This window comes from Pelophylax lessonae, assembly GCF_965119305.1.
Source record: "Pelophylax lessonae genome assembly, chromosome: 3".
Lineage (NCBI taxonomy): Eukaryota > Metazoa > Chordata > Amphibia > Anura > Ranidae > Pelophylax > Pelophylax lessonae.
The window spans coordinates 450695093-450714532 of record NC_138770.1 but is presented as its reverse complement, the minus strand read 5'-3'; the positions used below and the strand labels follow the sequence as shown (position 1 = coordinate 450714532).

Here is a 19440-nt window from a genome sequence, read left to right as displayed (position 1 = left end):
GGATCCTACCACCAGTATGCTCTAGTGGCAAAAACTATGTATCCGGAACTGTGATGGATTAAGCTCTTAGATACACAAGGATTTGCGTAGGAGTCACAAGACCCTTTTTGAAAGACTAGCCAGCAAATCTCTTGTAGGGTTCTGAGAACTCCCTCTGTATACCTGACAGGAGTTCCTGTCTAGAAGAGGAGTGGATCGAAAACCCAACCAGCAGACATATATATATAATCCATGAAGAAACAGAGGTAAGTCAGAAGACAGCTCCAGGAATTGGAAATAGGCATCCCTCAGAGCAACAATAGTACTCCTTTTAAAATCACATCTGCTGGAATTGGAATTGTTGTCCCTAGAGACAGTAAGAACCATGTTGGCTAGCAGAACTTGCCTTTTGTTGCTGGAGCAAAGAATTCCTCCTGGCACAGTCAGAGACTTGAAGGTTGCAGATTGGCCTGAGGTGCTTGACCTGAAGGTCCAAACGTCCGAGACCAAATCTGTATCATCTAGCAGAAGAGGAGCAAACCAGGTACCCATAAGATATGTATTGATGGCACAAATATGAAAAAGGCCAGTATGCAACCTTTCCCCCAGATGTGGAGCTCTTTGCTGACTACTTGGTTGATGACTCTTTCTCTCTTCAATTCTTTCTGGACTCCAGGCCGGAACTGCAGGAGCAAACTTCTGGAGTTAGACACTGACTCTTAAATTGCAATCCTCTTTCGATCAGCAGATAAGTACACTGAGGGAGGGAGGCCTGACTTAAACACAGCTCTTGACTGTCAAATGAGGCTAGCCCCTGAAGGGTACTGTTTAGACTCTCACAATAAAGACAAGATTATCCTACTTGTAGAATTGATCCCAGCCATTTGCTATCAAATAAAGCTAGCCCTTGAAGGGGACTGCTAGACTCTCGTAATGCAGACATGATTGTCCTACTTGTAGAATTATTCCCAGCTATTTTCAATCAAATGAAGCTAGCCCTTTAAGGGGACTGCTAGACCCTCAAAATACAGACAACATAGTCCCACTTGTAAACGTATTCCCAGCTATTTGCTATCAGATGAAGCTAGCCCTTTAAGGGGATTGTTTAGACTCTCGCAATGCAGACAAGAATGTTCTACTTGTAGAAACATCTCCAACTATTTGCCATCAAGATAAAGCTAGCCCTTGAAGGGGCAGCATAGACTGTTGTAATGCAGACCAGATTGTTCCACTTGTCATAATTATTATTTAGGATAAAATATTCTTCATCCCAACTACCATTGCATTGGAAGGGAAGCAAGGGTTAAGGCAGGTTCCCAGTCTGCAACTGCAGACAGATATACCCCTTAGGGACAAGTCCAACACATTCTGTCACCAGAAGACGCTACACCCCCCCCCCCCCAAGGACACACCCAGTCATCCTGATTTGAGTATACCCCTGAAGGACACAACATCCTCCAATGACAACTCATGTATACAGCTAAGCTGATGAAGGCCACATCAACCAAACAAGGGACTCGTTATGCTGGAAAACCTCTTCGCCCATATGTGCCTTAATCTGACATCCTGCAGTGCAGGTGAACGTGTCCTTGCTGGGGTTTGAACTTGAGCAACCCAGTACTGCAAGATGCCAGACCACTAAGACATTCTGCTGCTCTGTCCTGTTCAATTTGCATCCCTCTTGAAGAATGAACTTCTAGCTTAAACATCATAGGAAAAAGGCAATGCACTTCTTTTGAAATCCTAATTGCATTGCAAGTACCTCTGCCATTTTAGGCAGCCTAGCAGCCTAAGAAAGGAGATACAAAAAACCTGCTCAAAGATCTTCCTCAGCTGCATATTCCTTTTAGGAATTGTTTGACGAGAAGTAAATTGGCCAATTAACTGGTCCTGCAAGAAAAAGCTTGACATTGTCAGAGAAGTGAATCGTTGCACAAGGAGAGTTGTAACACACTCCTTTAGAGTGTCTTGACTACCCGTGGCAACCTGATGGTCGCTGTCATTTTGCAACCTGGATGCCTGAACAAGGTAGGAAATTCATACAGGGTTTTACCAGCCAAGGCATAAGCAGCAAAAGCCCAGTTTACGGTGTGCATAATACATGTAGATCTGTAGACGCTTAATAGCAAGTGTCCATTAGTCAGCTTTTCATATACTAGCTTTAAGAGACCCACAGAAGGACTGCCAATCCATAAACAGTATCAGTAGGGAGACACTCCAACCCCCCCCCCCCCCCCCCTCCAGCTATAACCTGCATTGAGCAGGCGAGTCATTGAGGTTTAGGGCTGCAGAGGATTTGCTGCAGAAATAAACAAATTTCAGTAAATTTAAGGGGGAACTCCAGATTAATAAAAAAAAATATTATAACATGTACAATTGCTACTCAAGCCATGCAGTAATTTAATAAATACCTTTCCCAATACAAACTGGAGCTGCTGAAGTTTAAGCTGTTTAAGCTGTTCAGAGAGACAAAGTAGCAGTTGTTTGCTAGGTGAGAGAACCACTGCTGAAGGAATACTACCACAGCAGACTTCTCACCGCAGGTGATTTCATTAGACAGAGCATTCAACACAGAAAGAAAAACATTGCTAAAACAAACATATCTGTTCAGGACAGAAAGCAACGGCACCAAACTTTGATACAAATGCTACAATGCACATCACAGCATAGACATCTCCATATGATTTTCATTTTGGTTATTTATTTTTCTTTTCTAACACAAGTGGAGTTACTCCCTAGCAGCCCGCATGGCATCTGGTCCCTTCTGCTGACCTCAAGCCAAACATACTCATGTATCCTGGACCTTGTCCACAGAGCAATTGATGCATCCGCAGGGCGACCTGGATCCCAGGAACAGCAGAGCACACCGTCATACTGGGCACACTTTAGAGGTCAACTGCTTTTAGCAGGGCATCAGACCTAGCGCAACTGCTCACCATTGGCAGGGCTTCTGTTATTACAGGTGTCAATCTTCTGCACATGTGTGCCATTCACCACCCTGCTGTTAGCTGGGCATTTGGTGACTACCGGAGCCACCCTGGAACTTCTAAACACCACAGGACGCTCCCAATTTCCACACGGGTTTCCCGTGTGAGACCCCAGTCACCACATCATCCAAAAGGTAGGAAACTTCATACAAAATGGTCCTTATGAGTGAGGAGGACAAAAAAGGAACACAGCCTCTGGCTCAGCCTGAAAATTTATGGGAGTGGGGTCCTCTGATCTAGGGGCGAGGGTGGGGCTACCCAAACGTATGTTGCCATGGATGTCTGTCAGGAAAGTGGATTTATTTCCCAAACACAAAGTTGATTTTCATTCTTGTAATCCGAATAAAGAATCTTCCAACTGTCATCTTGGTTCCTCCTTTTGCCAAAAAAATGCATCTAACATAGAGCAGAAAACTGAAGGTTATATAATTTTCAAACATTCCCATTGCTGTAAGGGTTCATGCTTCCTGGGCTTAAACGCTGCTTCTACTGGAGTTTAGCGTTTTGCCTGTAGAAGCAGCTCAATGTTATCTTATGTGTCCATGCACATTAGGTCGTTTAGAGGCATATTTTAAGCTCTGCGTTTAGAGGCAGAAAGAGGAGTTTTCTGGCAGAATAAAAATACTAAATTCTCCTAAACGCCTGAACATAAACACTCTGTATGAGTGTTATTTTTTCTGCAAAAAAGGACTGGCGTTTTTTTAACCCCAGTGTGCATGGACTCTAAATTTGTCTGATTTTACAGACTCTAAATTGATATTAAACCCTTCTATATTTATTTATTTATTTATTTATTTTTTTAAGCAAATTCAGGCTTTTTTAACCTTTTCCCGCTTGCATAGCCGAAAGAACGCTACAGCGCGGGGTTACATTGCCAGGAGGGTGTCCATGGACATCCTCTCATGTTCACGCTGCCTGCGTGCCCTCTGCGGCGCGCTCTGTGAGTGCTGCGTCTTTAGGACACAGCTGATCACAAGTCGAGGTAAAGGGCCGATCATAGCAGCCCTTTACCACATGATCAGCTGTGATCAGTGACAGCTGTTCGCCATTTAAACAAAAGCTGGTTATCGACATTCCTTTCCTCACGCTGATAGCGACAGAGAGCTGATACCCGGCTTGTGTGAAAGAGACATCTACACTGATAATCAGGGCACTGATTATCAGTGCAGTCCCATCAGTGCCCACCAGTTCCACCTATCAGTGCTCCCTATAGGTGTCACCCATTAGTGCCCATCAGTACAGCCGCATCAGTGCCTCCTCATTACTGCCCACCAGTGCCGCCTCATCAGTGAGGGAGAAAAATTGTCAGTTTGCAAAATTATATAACAAAATAACAAACTATGAAACATTTTTTTTTCATTTTCTGCCTTTTCTTATTTTTAGCAAAAAATAAAAAGCCCAGTGGTGATTAAATACCACCAAAAGAAATCTCTATTTGTGTGATAAAAATGATAAAAAATTAATTTGGGTACAGTTTAGCATGACTGCGCCATTGCCATTCAAAGTGTGACAACAAGGAAAATTGGCTGGGCAGGAAGGGGGTAAAAGTGCCAAGTGGTTATGAAAGGTGGAAACCGATGCAAGGATAAAGTGCACAAAACTGAGATGCACGTTTCATCAGAAAACTTCTGTGTTTGATCCGTTTCATGTAATCATCTCTCTGTGTATTCTGTTTTAAGGTGCATTGGCAAGTAAAATCCGCCGTAGAGATACGCTCGCTATAAAACTTGGGAACAGGCCATCTAAGAAGGACCTAGAAGACAAGAATATTCTGCCTCGTAGTTCTGAAGAAGAACGGCAGGAGATGTGGCAGCAGATTGGAACAAAGCTAGTGAGGTATAAATGCATCTCAAAGTACTAGTAGTTTCCCATTTTTTTTACATCAATCATTCTAAAATATCAAGTATGCCATGGCTCTTGTTAGTTACATTTTTTTTCATTTGGTTAATAAGTCTTTTAATGTTTTCAGGCTTCTTTTTTGTCCTGTGCATGTTTTCTATCCTCCACTGCTGCGTCTCACAACTACTAGTGTAGAGTGGATAGTGCCATTATTTCTGGTCACATGCTCCGCTGTATGCATATTACAATTCCAATAAAACTGAATCAGTCTGCACATAGAGGTGTAGTCCATTACAGGGGTGAGTAGGATAGGGCGGCTATGTTCTCATACACAAGGGGGAAAGGAAGAACAAATGTAGCCACCCTAGAACAGGGAGTAAGTTTGAACTCTCCCCAGGTCACACACCTATTACATATCTCTATTATCCTCACCATATCTTCCAAACAGGTCTTAGCCCGCTCCCACATCTGTCAACCTCTTTAGCCACACTCACCTGTCAACTTTAAACCAAGTGGTGACAATGTCGCTTTTCAATACTTCCTAAGCTAGCATAGCCGACACTTACACACCCTTCTGCCTGGTCAGTATCCAACCTTCCAATATCCCCCCCTCCGAGCCATTACTACCATTCTCTTCCCATCTACCACTCAGTTTTACTCCCTACCCCCCGCCAGCATCTCTCTTGTTCCTACAGCCAGAATCGCTGCTGCATCATCTCCGCTCCTGCAGTGCTGTTTCAGTATTCCTTCTCACCCCGTCAGTATTACTCCCGCTCTCACAGCCAGCATCACTCCCGCTCCTGTCAAAAACAGCCCTGTCATCCATCCCTGCCGCCGCGGCCGGCTCCTCTCATCCTGCTCCTGTCAGCTGTCACTATTGTCACAAACAGCCCTGTCATCTAGCCTTGCTACAGCAGCCGGTCAGCTTGTCATGCTGGCTTGTTACATCCTTCTGCCAGCTTGTCACTTTTGCTTGTTGCTTCCCCACCTCCTCCCTCCTAGCAGCCGTGGTTGCCCCCTAGGTGTCAGTGCTCTCTAGGTGGTTGCCTGGTTTGCCAAGTGGGAGCGCCGGCCATGCGTGCAGTGCTACAAACCCTCAATCCAATCTACACATACAATAAATCAACAGATGTGGATGTGGAAATAATTAAACAAAGTACCCATGTGTGAGTGACCATGCTCACAATAAAACAATATCCAATTGTGCTCAGTAGTTTGTATATGTGTATATATCCCAAGTTCAAAAAAAAAATGAAATAAGTCCTTTTTTATTAGTACTACAATGTACCTCCTCCCTTCTTCACAATCTACAGTATAATTGTTCAAAAATTCTTATTCAGATATGGTGTTGTTCAAATATTTATATAATACCCAAGTGACCAAAAAACGAACAAGATGTGAAACCAATTCCAATACCTATAGTGCACCTCCTCCCTTTTTCACAATCTGTAATGTTCAAGGTCCATATTATAAAAGTCCTTTGTGCAACATAAAATATCTTCTTTTCAAGTGATGTTTGTAATATTTGAGAATAGCATATAGGAATGAATAATTATTTCCCCTGTATGTGACTGATTTTCCCAGAAGTCTACACTGAGATACAAGTCAGATTTTGGACATTCTCCTGGGACAAAAATGTAATTTTTGGTGAGATACTTCCAAAGGGAGTATCTCACCAACAGAGTCTAAAGGGATGCAGACCCTACCACTTTCCTCATTAAAAACCTGTAAGTGCAGCAGCTGAAGTCACTCTATGTACACACAAACATTGCACATGGGCACAGAGAAACAAAAAGCTATTTCTTCAGAATAACAAAAGGTAGAAATCTGCAACAAAGTTTGTTAAAATCCTTGCAATGTATATAAAATAGCTCTACCAGAGGGGGATATTTTTTTATATATTTTTTTTTTCCCTCAACAAATGTCAAGTTTCTTTTTAAGGTTGATTGGGAGAGTTTAGTTCCACGTTCAATTATGAGACTAAGCAAAACATGTGGCCACTGATGAAAGGTTCCACCTAAACTTCTATCTTTTTCAAATGACAGATTCATATATTTCTTTCCTTGTGTCAAGCTGACCTATAGCAAAGCTAAGAGGTCTTGCCTACCTGTATAGTTCTTACTAATGACCTTATTGGACCTTCTAGAGAACTAAAACAACATATTTTGTTTAATGCAAAAGTTGTTCTTCTGCATAAGGGGTGCCACTGCTCCTTTAGGCTCGGTTCACATATATGCGATGCGGGAAGGCTGCGAATTCGCAGCCTGTTCCCGCATCGCACACGCACCCCCGGCAGTTCACACTGCCATATGCGATACGCTGGGGGTGTCAATGTAATCTTAACGACACCCCCAGTTTGATCGCATATCGCAGTGCGATCGTGCAGTTCGCACAGGATCGGATCGCACAAGTGTGAACCGCTGTGCGATCCGATCCTGATGCGGCAGCAAAAATGCCTCCTGTGCATGTTTGCTGCGGGTGCGATGCGAATTTAGCCATACAAACTGTATGGCTAAACTCGCACCGCACAGCTGATCGCATGTCATGTCGGAGCAGTGCGCTCCGACATGACATGCGAACCCCGCACACGCAGTAGTGTGAACCGGGGCTTATAGTTTGAAGCTGAAGTGTAACTAAAAAAACATTATTTTTCTACAGCTTTAGTAACGTTACTTACCTGTAATGATGTATGTCCCACGATGTGCAGGCTGCTGGATTCTCTATAAATCTTCCCCTCAGGGCTACCCTTTCCTCTTCCTGCCTTTGAACTTACAATGATGTTGGGGTAACAGCTTTGGGTCTCTAGGGCTCAGCTGCATTAAAGATGAAACAGGGACTTGCCTCCTCCTGCACTCTGCTTCATTGAGAAATGTTCTTTCACTGATTACACTGGTTGTAACACAATCTGTGGATAGAGGAGAGTCTGATCAGTCACAGAATCCTCCTAGCCCCCCGCCCCAATTCAGAGATCCTGTTACAGCCAGTGTCAATAATAACTTTAGTCAATGGAGAGGAGGGCAGGAGGAGGTGTCTCCCGAAAGGATCATCCTTAGTGCAGCTGGGTCCTGAGACCTGAAGCTGTTGGCCCCTACGGTGCTGGAAGTTGAGCAGCAGGAAGAGGACAGAGCAGCTCTGCAGTGAAGATTTCAACAAAAGCCAGCAGCCTTAACATTTTGGGACATACTCCTTTACAGGTAAATAAAGTAAGTAAAGCTGTAGAGAAAACGTTTTTTTTACTAAACTTCAGCTTTTAATTAAAAGCACTGATGGGTGTTCCATAACAGAGTACAGTGAAGAACTTCTGGCAAGTAGTTCATAGTTAAGGGAGTATGTTCTCAGTTGTCCTGTGTTTGTTTCCTTCTCTCACAGAAAACTACATTTTATTGTACCTGCTGTGTCCAGCATGTATAGAAAAATGAGATTTCCTTCTCAGTTGCTGTTTTAAAAAAAAATCTGTGTTCTTCTTTTGTTTTGCAGGAGACTCAGTCAAAGGCCCACCAGTGAAGAGCTAGAGCAAAGAAATATCTTAAAGCGTAAGTATTTCCACTCAAAACATACCTTTTGTATGTCAAGAAAAATAGAATCACTTTTGACTGAAAGATGGTCCACTTGTAAACACCTTTCCTTATCTAAACAGTTTTTTGTTGTTTTATCTGCAATAGCTAAAGAAAGGGTTGTGCTGAGATTGTGCCTTAATATTCAATGTAATCATGGGAGCATCCCAATGTATACGGTGGTAGAAAGAATTGCATTAAAGATTTTGAGAGACTCAAAACCTGAAAATGGTGTCATAGGTAATATGCATGATGGATGAACCTTTTATAAAATCTGATTTTTAGAAACCCATATTTAAATGACTATTGCAGGAGTACAATGATTTTTATAGTATTCTACAACTGAAAACAAATCATTCTTACTTAGATTAGAGTTAATGGTGGAGATTTTGGCATAGAGTATTTGGACATGTCACAGGTACCAGAAGGCTGTGGGTCCATGCATGCGCAGTGGGCAGATGCCTGTGAAGCCACAAGCTGTCACAGCTGACTGCCCACAGTTAAGATGCCGGGGACCAGTGGAAAAAACTGCCCAGGTGAGCACTGCGTTGGATTCTGGGACAGGTACAGTGGTGATCGAAGGTTTGGGCACCCCAGGTATAAATTTGTATTAATGTGCATAAAGAAGCCAAGGAAAGATGGAAAAATCTCCAAAAGGCATTAAATTACAGATTAGACATTCTTATAATATGTCAACAAAAGTCAGATTTTATTTCCATCACTGACACTTTCAGAATTACAGAAAACAAAAAAATGGCGTCTGCAAAAGTTTGGGCACCCTGCAGAATTTATAGCATGTACTGCCCCCTTTGCAAGGCTGAGACCTGCCAGTGTCATGGATTGTTCTCAATCATCGTCTGGGAAGACCAGGTGATGTCAATCTCAAAGGTTTTAAATGCCCAGACTCATCTGACCTTGCCCCAACAATCAGCACCATGGGATCTTCTAAGCAGTTGTCTAGAAAACTGAAACTGAAAATAGTTGACGCTTACAAAGCTGGAGAAGGCTATAAGAAGATAGCAAAGCGTTTTCAGATGTCAATATCCTCTGTTTGGAATGTAATAAAGAAATGGCAGTCATCAGGAACAGTGGAAGTTAAAGCAAGTGGAAAAATAAATGTGGTATGACCCAACTTCCCGCGCAAAGGAAGAATATGAATAAATAAATGTGTAATTGGTACAAATAATAAAAGTGTAGGTAAGTCCTAAATTAGAAACAGCAATCCAACACGTAAATCGTGAATAGTGAGAAAAATAAATGAATGAATATTAATTAATAGATTGCGCTCAACTAAAACACTAATATGTACACTGAAATAATTAAAATTATAAATAAAATCCATAGCTGGATAAATAGCCAGATAGTCCATAAATAGACAGGGGATATCCAAATAAATATGAACAAGATCACGCTTGGTAGCAATATACACCTCCACCAGATCACCCAGAGTGTATAAATGCTTACTAGATTCAGTGGACCCCTTCAGTTATAGGGGGTCTAACAGGCAATTGGATAAGATAGACACCAGGCTTCAGAATGGGCATCAACTTCAGATACTCCAAAGCGATTCCTCCTCCAGTACCATAAAATCTGGGGATAGGCTCCCACACAATACCCAGAAGGAAAGAAGGGTCTCGATAGTGAAGTACGTTATAATAATATTATTTATTAAAAAGAGGATGCACTTATAAACATAGGTGATATCAGGGCATTGAGGCTAATCGCAGTCTCTGGGTTAGGAACGCCTTCCGCATTCCATCTCCGTTCCACCGGGAGCCGGAAATGACGTTGTGGCGCAGTCACAGGTCCTATAAATAATATTATTATAACGTACTTCATTATCGAGACCCTTCTTTCCTTCTGGGTATTGTGTGGGAGCCTATCCCCAGATTTTATGGTACTGGAGGAGGAATCGCTTTGGAGTATCTGAAGTTGATGCCCATTCTGAAGCCTGGTGTCTATCTTATCCAATTGCCTGTTGCCAGTTGGACCCCTTATCTGGCTATTCAGCTATGGACATTTTGCAGTGATTTTGCACATTTTGGGAATATTATTCCAATATTGCACTTTTCATTTGATTATTTGCACATATTTTGGCGATATTTGCACTTTGTTATATATTGCACTTCATATTTATTTATTTTCAGTTTTGCACAGTATTGGTATTATTTGCATTAATTACCTCACATTTCCCAATTATTGCACTTTATATTTAGGAACGTCTGCACAGATTGGATGGTATTTATCTTATTTATGTGTACATTTTTTTTATAATTTTATTTCAGTGTACATATTAGTGTTTTAGTTGAGCGCAATCTGTTAATTAAAAGAAGTTAAAGTGGAGTTCCACCCTAAATTTATACTTCCATCTTCTCGCTCCGGGTCACCTGAAAAACAAATGGATAATCGCAATTTTTTTTTTTTTTACTTACCTTGTATAGAAGAAAATATACTTACCTTACTTCCTTCTTCCTCCCCTCGGCGGCCACGGCGGTTCGTCACTTCCTGGCTTTGCAATGATTCCTGGGAGCTGGATCCCTCCAGAAAGATCTGGCAGACACTGGAGTTGTGGTACACTATTCCACTATAAAGAGATACTTGTACAAATATGGTCTTCATGGAAGGGTCATCAGAAGAAAACCTCTTCTACATCCTCACCACAAAAATCAGCATTTGAACTTTGCAAATGAACATATAGACAAGCCTGATGCATTTTGGAAACAAGTTCTGTGGACTGATGAATTTAAAATTTAACTTTTTGGCAGGAATGAGCAGAGGTACGTTTGGAGAAGAAGGGGCACAGAATTTAATGAAAAGAACCTCTGTCCAACTGTTCAATCATGCTTTGGGGTTGTATTGCAGCCCGTGGCACAGGGAACATATCATGAGTAGAAGGAAAATGGATTCAATAAAATTTCAGCAAATTTTGGATGGTAACTTGATCCCATCTGTGAAAAAGCTGAAGTTAAAGAGGGGATGGCTTCTACAAATGGATAATGATCCTAAACACACCTCGAAATCCACAGGGGATTACATCAAGAGGCCTTAAACTGAAGGCTTTGCCATGGCCTTCACAATCTCCTGACCTCAACATAATTGAAAATCTATGGATAGACCTTAAAAGAGCAGTGCGTGACAGACAGCCCAGAAATCTCAAATAACTGGAAGACTTTTGTAAGGAAGAATGGGCAAAGATACCTCAAACAAGAATTGAAAGGCTCTTGGCTGGCTACAAAAAGCGTTTACAAGCTGTGATACTTGCAGTGGGCAGTACAAGATATTAACTCTGCAGGGTGCCCAAACTTTTGCAGACACCATTTTTTTGTTTTCTGTTATTTTGAAAGTGTAAATGATGGAAATAAAATCTAACTTTTGTTGACATATTAGAAGAATGTCTAATCTGTAATTTGATGTCTTTTGGAGATGTTTCCATCTTTCCTTGGCTTTTTTATGCACATTAATACAAATTTTTACCTGGGGTGCCCAAACTTTTGATCACCACTGTAAGTGTCTGTTTATTAAATACAGTAGCTACAGTTTTTGTAGCTGCTGACTAATTTTCAGAAATATGACGGGAACTCCTCTTTAATCTGGGAAAAAAAAAAAACACAAAGAGGGGAATAAACAAAGTTCCTGTGCCAAAAGAGTGGTCTCTCTGTGCCCCCCTGTTCGGGTTTCTACTACAGAGTGATTACCTCACCTATTTAACAAAGGGATCGTGGGAGTTTTCAATATAGAAAATTGCTGTATATCCCCACCAGATAAGAGCTGTGATATATTTACTATCTGCCTGTAACAAACAAACATAGTGTTTACATTCCTTTTTTCAACCCCTCAATCTCAGCTTAGCAGGGAGCTGCCAAAGGGACCTCGAGCAATCATCTTCAGCTCTCCTGCTCTCTGTACATTCAATGTTTCTCAACCTTTTTTCAGTCAAGGCACTCTTTAAAATTCAACACAGTCTCGAGGCATTCCATTCTAAAATGTAAAAACGAAACTAATAACTAATAGTTTTACATAATGCAACAACATCCATAGACTTAAGACACCTATCGTTATAGGTGACTTATTCTTCCACAGCAAATACAGTTTTGCACACTGATACTGACTAGTATCCAGTGTTTCTCTTCTCCCTTTAGTTTCTCTCCCTAACTCTAAGCTAATGTGACTCCAATGCTGATGAAGAGGGGCAGGGGTGGAGCAAGGATACGACACCCAACATTCTCCTTATCAACCGAAGAAGTCATTGATTGTTAGGACACTGGCGGATAGAAGGCTGTAATAGTATACAATAAAAACTTGTGGCTTTGTGTAACTAAAAGCAAGCTTGATCTACCCACTGGCTTGTACACAATTTTTGAGCAATTTTAGGCATTTTGCCAAGGCACCCCTGAAGAAACCGGAAGGCACCCTTATTGAAAAAGGCTGCTCTATACAGCGTCTGGCACAGACACGGCATAGAAAGCAGCAGATCACTTCTAGTTAACAAAGGACTTGAAGGGTCAGCTCCATTTTCTCAATTTAGAGGAGTAACGGTGGCTTTCTGCGTGCACCACATTTTGTTAATTCCCCCCGAAGTGTCTAAATGTGCATCACATTCTTTAAACAAAAAGCTTGCAATGATATAATATGTTCCTGGGATTCTGCCTCAAAACCCAGCTTTCAATGACCGGAAATCTCTTCCAGGAAAAGGTTTTGTAAACAGCTGAGTAAACAGACAAAGGAAACAAGCTTCACAATAGTTCACACTCCAACCTGTTATTTTCAATAGAGATGAATGCAATAATTTGCCAAACACTAAAAAAACTGATGCTAACACCGGCTTCCTAAAACCTGGACTAGCTGGAACAACAGCTGAACTGACAAAATGGTTAATTCTAAAGGATAGAAAGCATGTGCAGATTTCAATACATCGCTTTTATTCTATTATATATGGTACTTTTTCCTTAGACTACGCTTTAGATTTGAGTTAATCGTTTTTTTTTTCTGTAACATGCATATGCTTTTACCATTTTGGGTTCAGAGATAATTAAGCTGTCTTACTCATCATCTTCTCCGTGTTTTTAATATCTTTGTCCAACAGAAAAAAATGAAGAGGAGGAGCAGGAAGCGAGAAGAGAACTGAAGCGAAGGCTTACACGCAAGGTTGAAAAACATTCCTTTTGACATAAAAAAAAATAATAAGTCCTAAAAGATGAAAAAAAGCTACCTAGCAGTGTATGGGAGGTTTTAAGAAAAACTCTTTAACTACAAGAGGCCTCATACTTTTTAGATGGCAACTTGTACAGATTCTTATATTCAGTGGTTAGCCCCACTGCTCTTTTTTAGTTGTAAAACCACCCCTGTGGCATAGCTTTGCTAACTCATAGCTGTTACAACAGTTGTACCTTTATTTTAAAGTGCAGATTTTGTCTTGTTAGAAGGCTTACAACCTGTTTGTGCTCTCTTGCGATGCTGCTGATCTAATAAAAGAGCATCAAAGTGAAAGAAGAACATAATCATTTTGGATAAAATATTTGAGTGTTGTAGCTCCTGTCAGTTTTTCTTTTTTCCTTTTTTTTTTTTTTTTTTGTGTTCCAAGGGATATTTTCCTTTACTTCCTGTCTCATAGCCACATGAGACAGCTGTCTTCAAAGTGATTGAAATCTTCTCGTAGGGCTAACGTCCACATTAGAAGATTTGACCCCTAAGGCCCCTTTCAAACATACGGACTGTTCATTTCATCAGTTCAGTCACGTCAAAATGGATCCGTTTTTCATCCATTTTTCATCTGTTTCGCGTCCGTTTTTCATCCGTTTTTTTTTTTTACATCCACTACCAATGCAAAAATGGATGAAAAACGGACTGTTTGTTCGTTTACATCCGTTTTTCATCCGATCAGTTTATTTAACGGAAGAAAAATAGGGCTTTCATCCGTTCAAAAAAAAAAAAATTGATATTGACGGAAGCGGATGAAAACTGATGTAAACGGATGATCATCTGTTGTCATCCGTTTTCCCATAGGAATGCATTGATGTCCATTTTTCATCTGTCAACGGATGGATGAAAAACGGTCCGCATGTGTGAAAGGGGTCTAATTCTGTTCTAGTGACACCATCAAAAAGTGGAGGACGAATCTCTTGAGGTGATATACAGCAATAGAAGCCTACATAAAGAGAAAGCTGGCATTCACAAAATAAACAACAAAAAATTGTAGCTCGTTACACAATTGAAACTCCCGCAGTTCACGAAGAGCTGGTTCACACTACCACTACCAGAAAGTCGCCCCCTGACTTGTTTAGAGACTTGTTTAGAGACTTGGAAGAGACTTGTGCACTACTTTGAAGAGACAGGCGACTTTGTCTGTGGGGAATGCCTGGCTAATCTCTTTCTTCTTCCTGGAAAGTCTGATAACAAGTCGTGTCAATTAAGATAAGGAGGCGACTCCCATTGAAGTATATGGGACAGTCGGATCACAGGTCGCCTCAAAGTAGTACAGGACCCTTTTCTGAAGTCGGAGCAACTTCAGTAGTGCCAATTAAGACGGCACTGATTGATTAACATTGCTTTTGTTATGTCAAGCTACCTGGGGCAACACAAGTTGCCTCACAAGTCGCGCTAGTGTGAATGGGCTCTAAATATTCTTGTTTGTCAGTGAACAGTAAATCCAAAACATTAATTATATAAATGAACACATACATAAAAATACTACGCCTGCAACATAAATTTATGTTCCCACAATAGACAATAAAATAACCTATATATATATATATATATATATATATATATATATATATATATATATATATATGCTGTGCCTACTGATACTGGTTCTTTCCTCCACCCTGCAAGCAAGCTTGCAACAAATAGGAGTCCCACATAGTCAGTTGTGATTGCTGGCTTGCTCTATAGGCACAGGTAAACACAGTATCACCATTCGATGTGCACTCTGCATTTGTGGCAGCAAGATGCTGGATGGATTTGTCTACAGTAATAAAAATCTGACCAATGTTCTAATCCCCCGCCACTGTGTCCAAAACTTGCACTTTAAAATAAACGTGTCTGTACTGATATCTTTCAGAGCAAGAAGGCTGATCTTTGGCACAGAAGATCCTAATTCCAAAGACTTTAGTATGCAAACAGGGAGTCTCCTTTACCAAACAGAGGGTTAGAGTTAGGTTTGTGCGGGGATGTGCCAGGAGCTCTGTACCAAGAACTGCCAGTTTTTGGCACTTAACGCTAATGTATCAAAAAACTGTGCCCAAGGATGATGCACATCTGCCAGCCATCACCCTAGCTTTGGTTGCACCATACACTTATACTTAGATTTTGTTACTGATGCACCATATTTATTTTTCAAATTCAGATAACATTTTAATGCATGTAAATGAGTGATAACTTTGTGACATCTATTGTTAGCATTATGCCATGTACATCTCAAAGGTACCCCAACCCCACACCATAGTCTATGTAGAGCACTGATGGAAGGAATTAGGCGGCTATATTTAGATCAGTCATTGATTAATTCTTTGGCAGAACAGATTTTATTTTGTTACTAGACAGTTTACCATGACCTTGTAAGAACAGTGTCCTGCTTTTTAGCATAAAGTGTGGTCATATTTTATACTGCTTGCTATAATAATGTTTGTTTTCCTTATACTTTTCATTTATAGCTCAGCCTGAGGCCTTCAGTGGCTGAACTGCAGGCCAGGCGTATCTTGCGCTTCAATGAATATGTAGAGGTTACAGATTCTCTGGACTATGACCGTCGTGCTGATAAACCTTGGGCAAGGTTAACTCCTGCTGATAAGGCAAGAGCACATACTTTTTTTCTGATAGCAGTCATTGTGTCTAAATATTTCATATGATACTTAACCACTTTTCACACTATTGTAGGTTCTCTACCTAGCAGATTACTATACATTACAATCCACAATACATTTGTTCGTCAAAAATGACAATAAGGTTTGTTCAGGTATGCCCTAAGAAACTTGATATAATTGTAATCTGATCCTGATGATTTTATCCAGGTCAAGTGATGCCTTAGACCAACCTTCAAACAATAAATGAAAAAATACATTAGCGTGATAGATTTTTCAGGCCTGTAGATACTCCACCAGGCAGCAGAGGGGTGTCTGCTGAATGTATAAGCATGCACACGTGTGTTGTAAGTAGATATTCAGCCAGGATATAACTAGCACCAAGGGTGTGTCTGCTTAATGTATAAACGTGCACATATGTGTGATATAAGTGGGTATTTCACCAGGATATAGATAGCTCAGGGGTGTGCCTGCTAACAAACGCACAAACATACTCATATATGTTACATAAATGGGTATTCCAGCAGGATATAGATAGCCCCAGGGGTGTGTCTATTGAAAGTAAAAGTTCTGCCAGCATATAATTAGCACCAGGGGTATGTCTGCTGAATGTATAAACATGCACACTTGTGATATAGGTAGATGTCCCACTAGATGCCACTAACTGGTGATCTTTCAAGTGATACTAAAGTTAGTTTTCTTCTTTTTTTTTTAAAAATAAATAATATGTTATGGCTTACCTGCTTTGCTCAGAATGGTCCCTTTCCCTCCTCTTTGGCAGTCCTTTACCAGCACTGTCCACTCCCCCTTCCAAGTGCCCCCTTAGCAACCTGTGTGCTATGGGGATACCTGTGTGGGCCTGCTTCCAAGCCAGACTATGTGTGTCCATCAACACACAGCGCCAGTAAGCCACGCCCCTGCTCCCTCCTCACAGGGGTTTGACTGACAGCAGCAGTAGCTTATGGCTCCTGCTGCTCTCAGTTTCTCCTGTGAGACCAACCAGGAAGAGAGCTTTGCTGCTACAGCCAGGACAGCGCTTGATCAGTGAGAGAAGTCAGGTAAGTGTTTAGGAACAAGAGGGTAGGATAGGTAATGGCAAGGTTTTTTACCTTAAAGTATAACTAAAGACAAAATGTTTTTCTTTAGTTTTAGATAGAGGGTAGAGGAATAAGAAAAGTTGTCCTTCTTTTTTTTTTTTTTTTTTTTTTTGCTATCTGTGCCCGAGTTATTCAGTCTCTCTATTTGTTCTGTTTACCATTATCATTGAAAGCGAAAGTAAAAGAAAATCCAACATTTTGGGTTTTCCCCTGAAAAGTAATAAAGCGGAAATCTTCCCATCGGGGACACTAGTTCTGGTGACCTAGAGGTCCCCATGGAATTCCCTTAGTTTTCAGGGATTTCCTCTCACTTCCTGTTTGGCTATGGGGCAGGAACTGAAGGGAAATCTCCCAAATGGGACACAGATGGCAAAAAATAAATAAAAAAGATCTGACAGGGGTTATAACTCTCCCTTGCTTTATCCAAAATGAAAAAAAAATGTTTTGCCTATAGTTCTACTTTAATGCAGGAAATAAATTAAGGTAAACTATTTTTACTTTAGAAGCCTGTATTTGTGTCCCATAGACACTCCCATATGTTCACTAAATAGACCTTCCACATGTGATCAGTATTAACCACTTTGTCTCTCACACCTATGCACCCTCTATGGACCAAAGTAATTTCTACATTTCTGCTATGGAGCTGTTTATTCAGCAGTAACTTTTTCATTACTAAAGATAACCGAGTAATTTGTATATTGTTTTGTCTTAAGAACAAACAAGGCTTTCTTTTCATTAAAGATATTGTCTTGCAACAATGATTTTTTTTCGCTATCCTTGGATAATAAAATGCAACAAAACTAAACAAAAGGCTCTTTTTTTTTTTTTTTTTTTTTTTTTTTTTAGCAGTGTTTAAAAAACGTGTTACTGCTGTAATTTATTCTGTTTGAGAGCTGGTTCACACTGCCGCGACCACTAAAGTCGCCTCATAAGGGGCGACTTTTAGTGTGACTTCAGCGCGACTTCAGCGCAACTTAGCGTGACTTTGGCGCGACTTCAGCGAGACTTGTGAATTATTTTACGCAAAACGACTTTGTAGGACTTTGTATTTGGCCAATCAGAATATGATGTGTTGTGACCTAATTTCCCTTTCCTGTTTTTTTTTTGCCGGCATTTATCGGGCATTTTTTGGGCGTCTTTCTAGGCAGGCATGTCTTTAGTGTCTGGGGGGTCTAAAAAGTGTACCTGTGAAGTTTCAGCTCTGTAGCATGTCCAGAAACAGGAAAAAAAGAGCATTTTTCTTATAATTTTTATTAGAACAGGAATATGTCTTTTCTCCACCTGGCCGTTTTTCTTGCAGGCATTTATCGGGCATTTTTGGAGGCAGGCATGACTTTTTTTTGGATTTAGTGTCTGGGGGGTCCAAAAAGTGTCCCTGTGAAGTTTCATCTCTGTAGCATGTCCAGAACCAGAAAAAAAAGAGCATTTTTCTTATAATTTTTATTAGAACATGAATATGGCTTCTCTCCACCTGGCCGTTTTTCTTGCAGGCATTTATCGGGCATTTTTGGAGGCAGGCATGACTTTTTTTTTCACAGGGACACTTTTTGGACCCCCCAGACACTAAACCAAAAAAAAAGTCATGCCTGCCTCCAAAAATGCCCGATAAATGCCTGCAAGAAAAACGGCCAGGTGGAGAGAAGACCTATTCCTGTTCTAATAAAAATTATAAGAAAAATGCTCTTTTTTTCTGGTTCTGGACATGCTACAGAGATGAAACTTTACAGGTACACTTTTTAGACCCCCCAGACATTAAATCCAAATAAAGTCATGCCTGCCTCCAAAAATGCCAGATAAATGTCTGCAGGAAAAACGGCCAGGTGTAGAGAAGCCATATTCCTGTTCTAATAAAAATTATAAGAGAAATGCTCTTTTGTTTCTTGTTCAGGACCATTTTTATGGAAAGTCTGATCACAAGTCGGATCACAAGTCGCTTCAGTTAAGATAAGGAGGCGACTCCCATTGAACTATATGGGACAAGTGGGATCACAAGTCGCCTCAAAGTAGTACAGGACCCTTTTCTGAAGTCGGAGCGACTTCAGTAGTGCCAATTAAGACGGCACTGATTGATTAACATTGCTTTTGTTATGTCAAGCGACTTGGGGCGACTTGAGGGCACACAAGTCGCCTCACAAGTCGCGCTAGTGTGAATGGGCTCTAAGATTACTAAAATTATGATTCTGGT

General features: G+C 40.8%; 1 protein-coding gene across 3 annotated transcripts in view; it reads left to right on the top strand.

Moving 5' to 3' along the window:
- Positions 1–19440, top strand: part of PHACTR2 (phosphatase and actin regulator 2) — a 327486-nt gene that overhangs the window by 299055 nt on the left and 8991 nt on the right. For all 3 annotated transcript variants that reach the window (XM_082249936.1, XM_082249935.1, XM_082249937.1), the window contains 4 exons: positions 4646–4802; positions 8283–8338; positions 13443–13504; positions 16012–16149. In XM_082249936.1, the coding sequence (XP_082106062.1) occupies positions 4646–4802; positions 8283–8338; positions 13443–13504; positions 16012–16149 (413 nt within the window). The remainder of the gene's footprint in view (positions 1–4645; positions 4803–8282; positions 8339–13442; positions 13505–16011; positions 16150–19440) is intronic.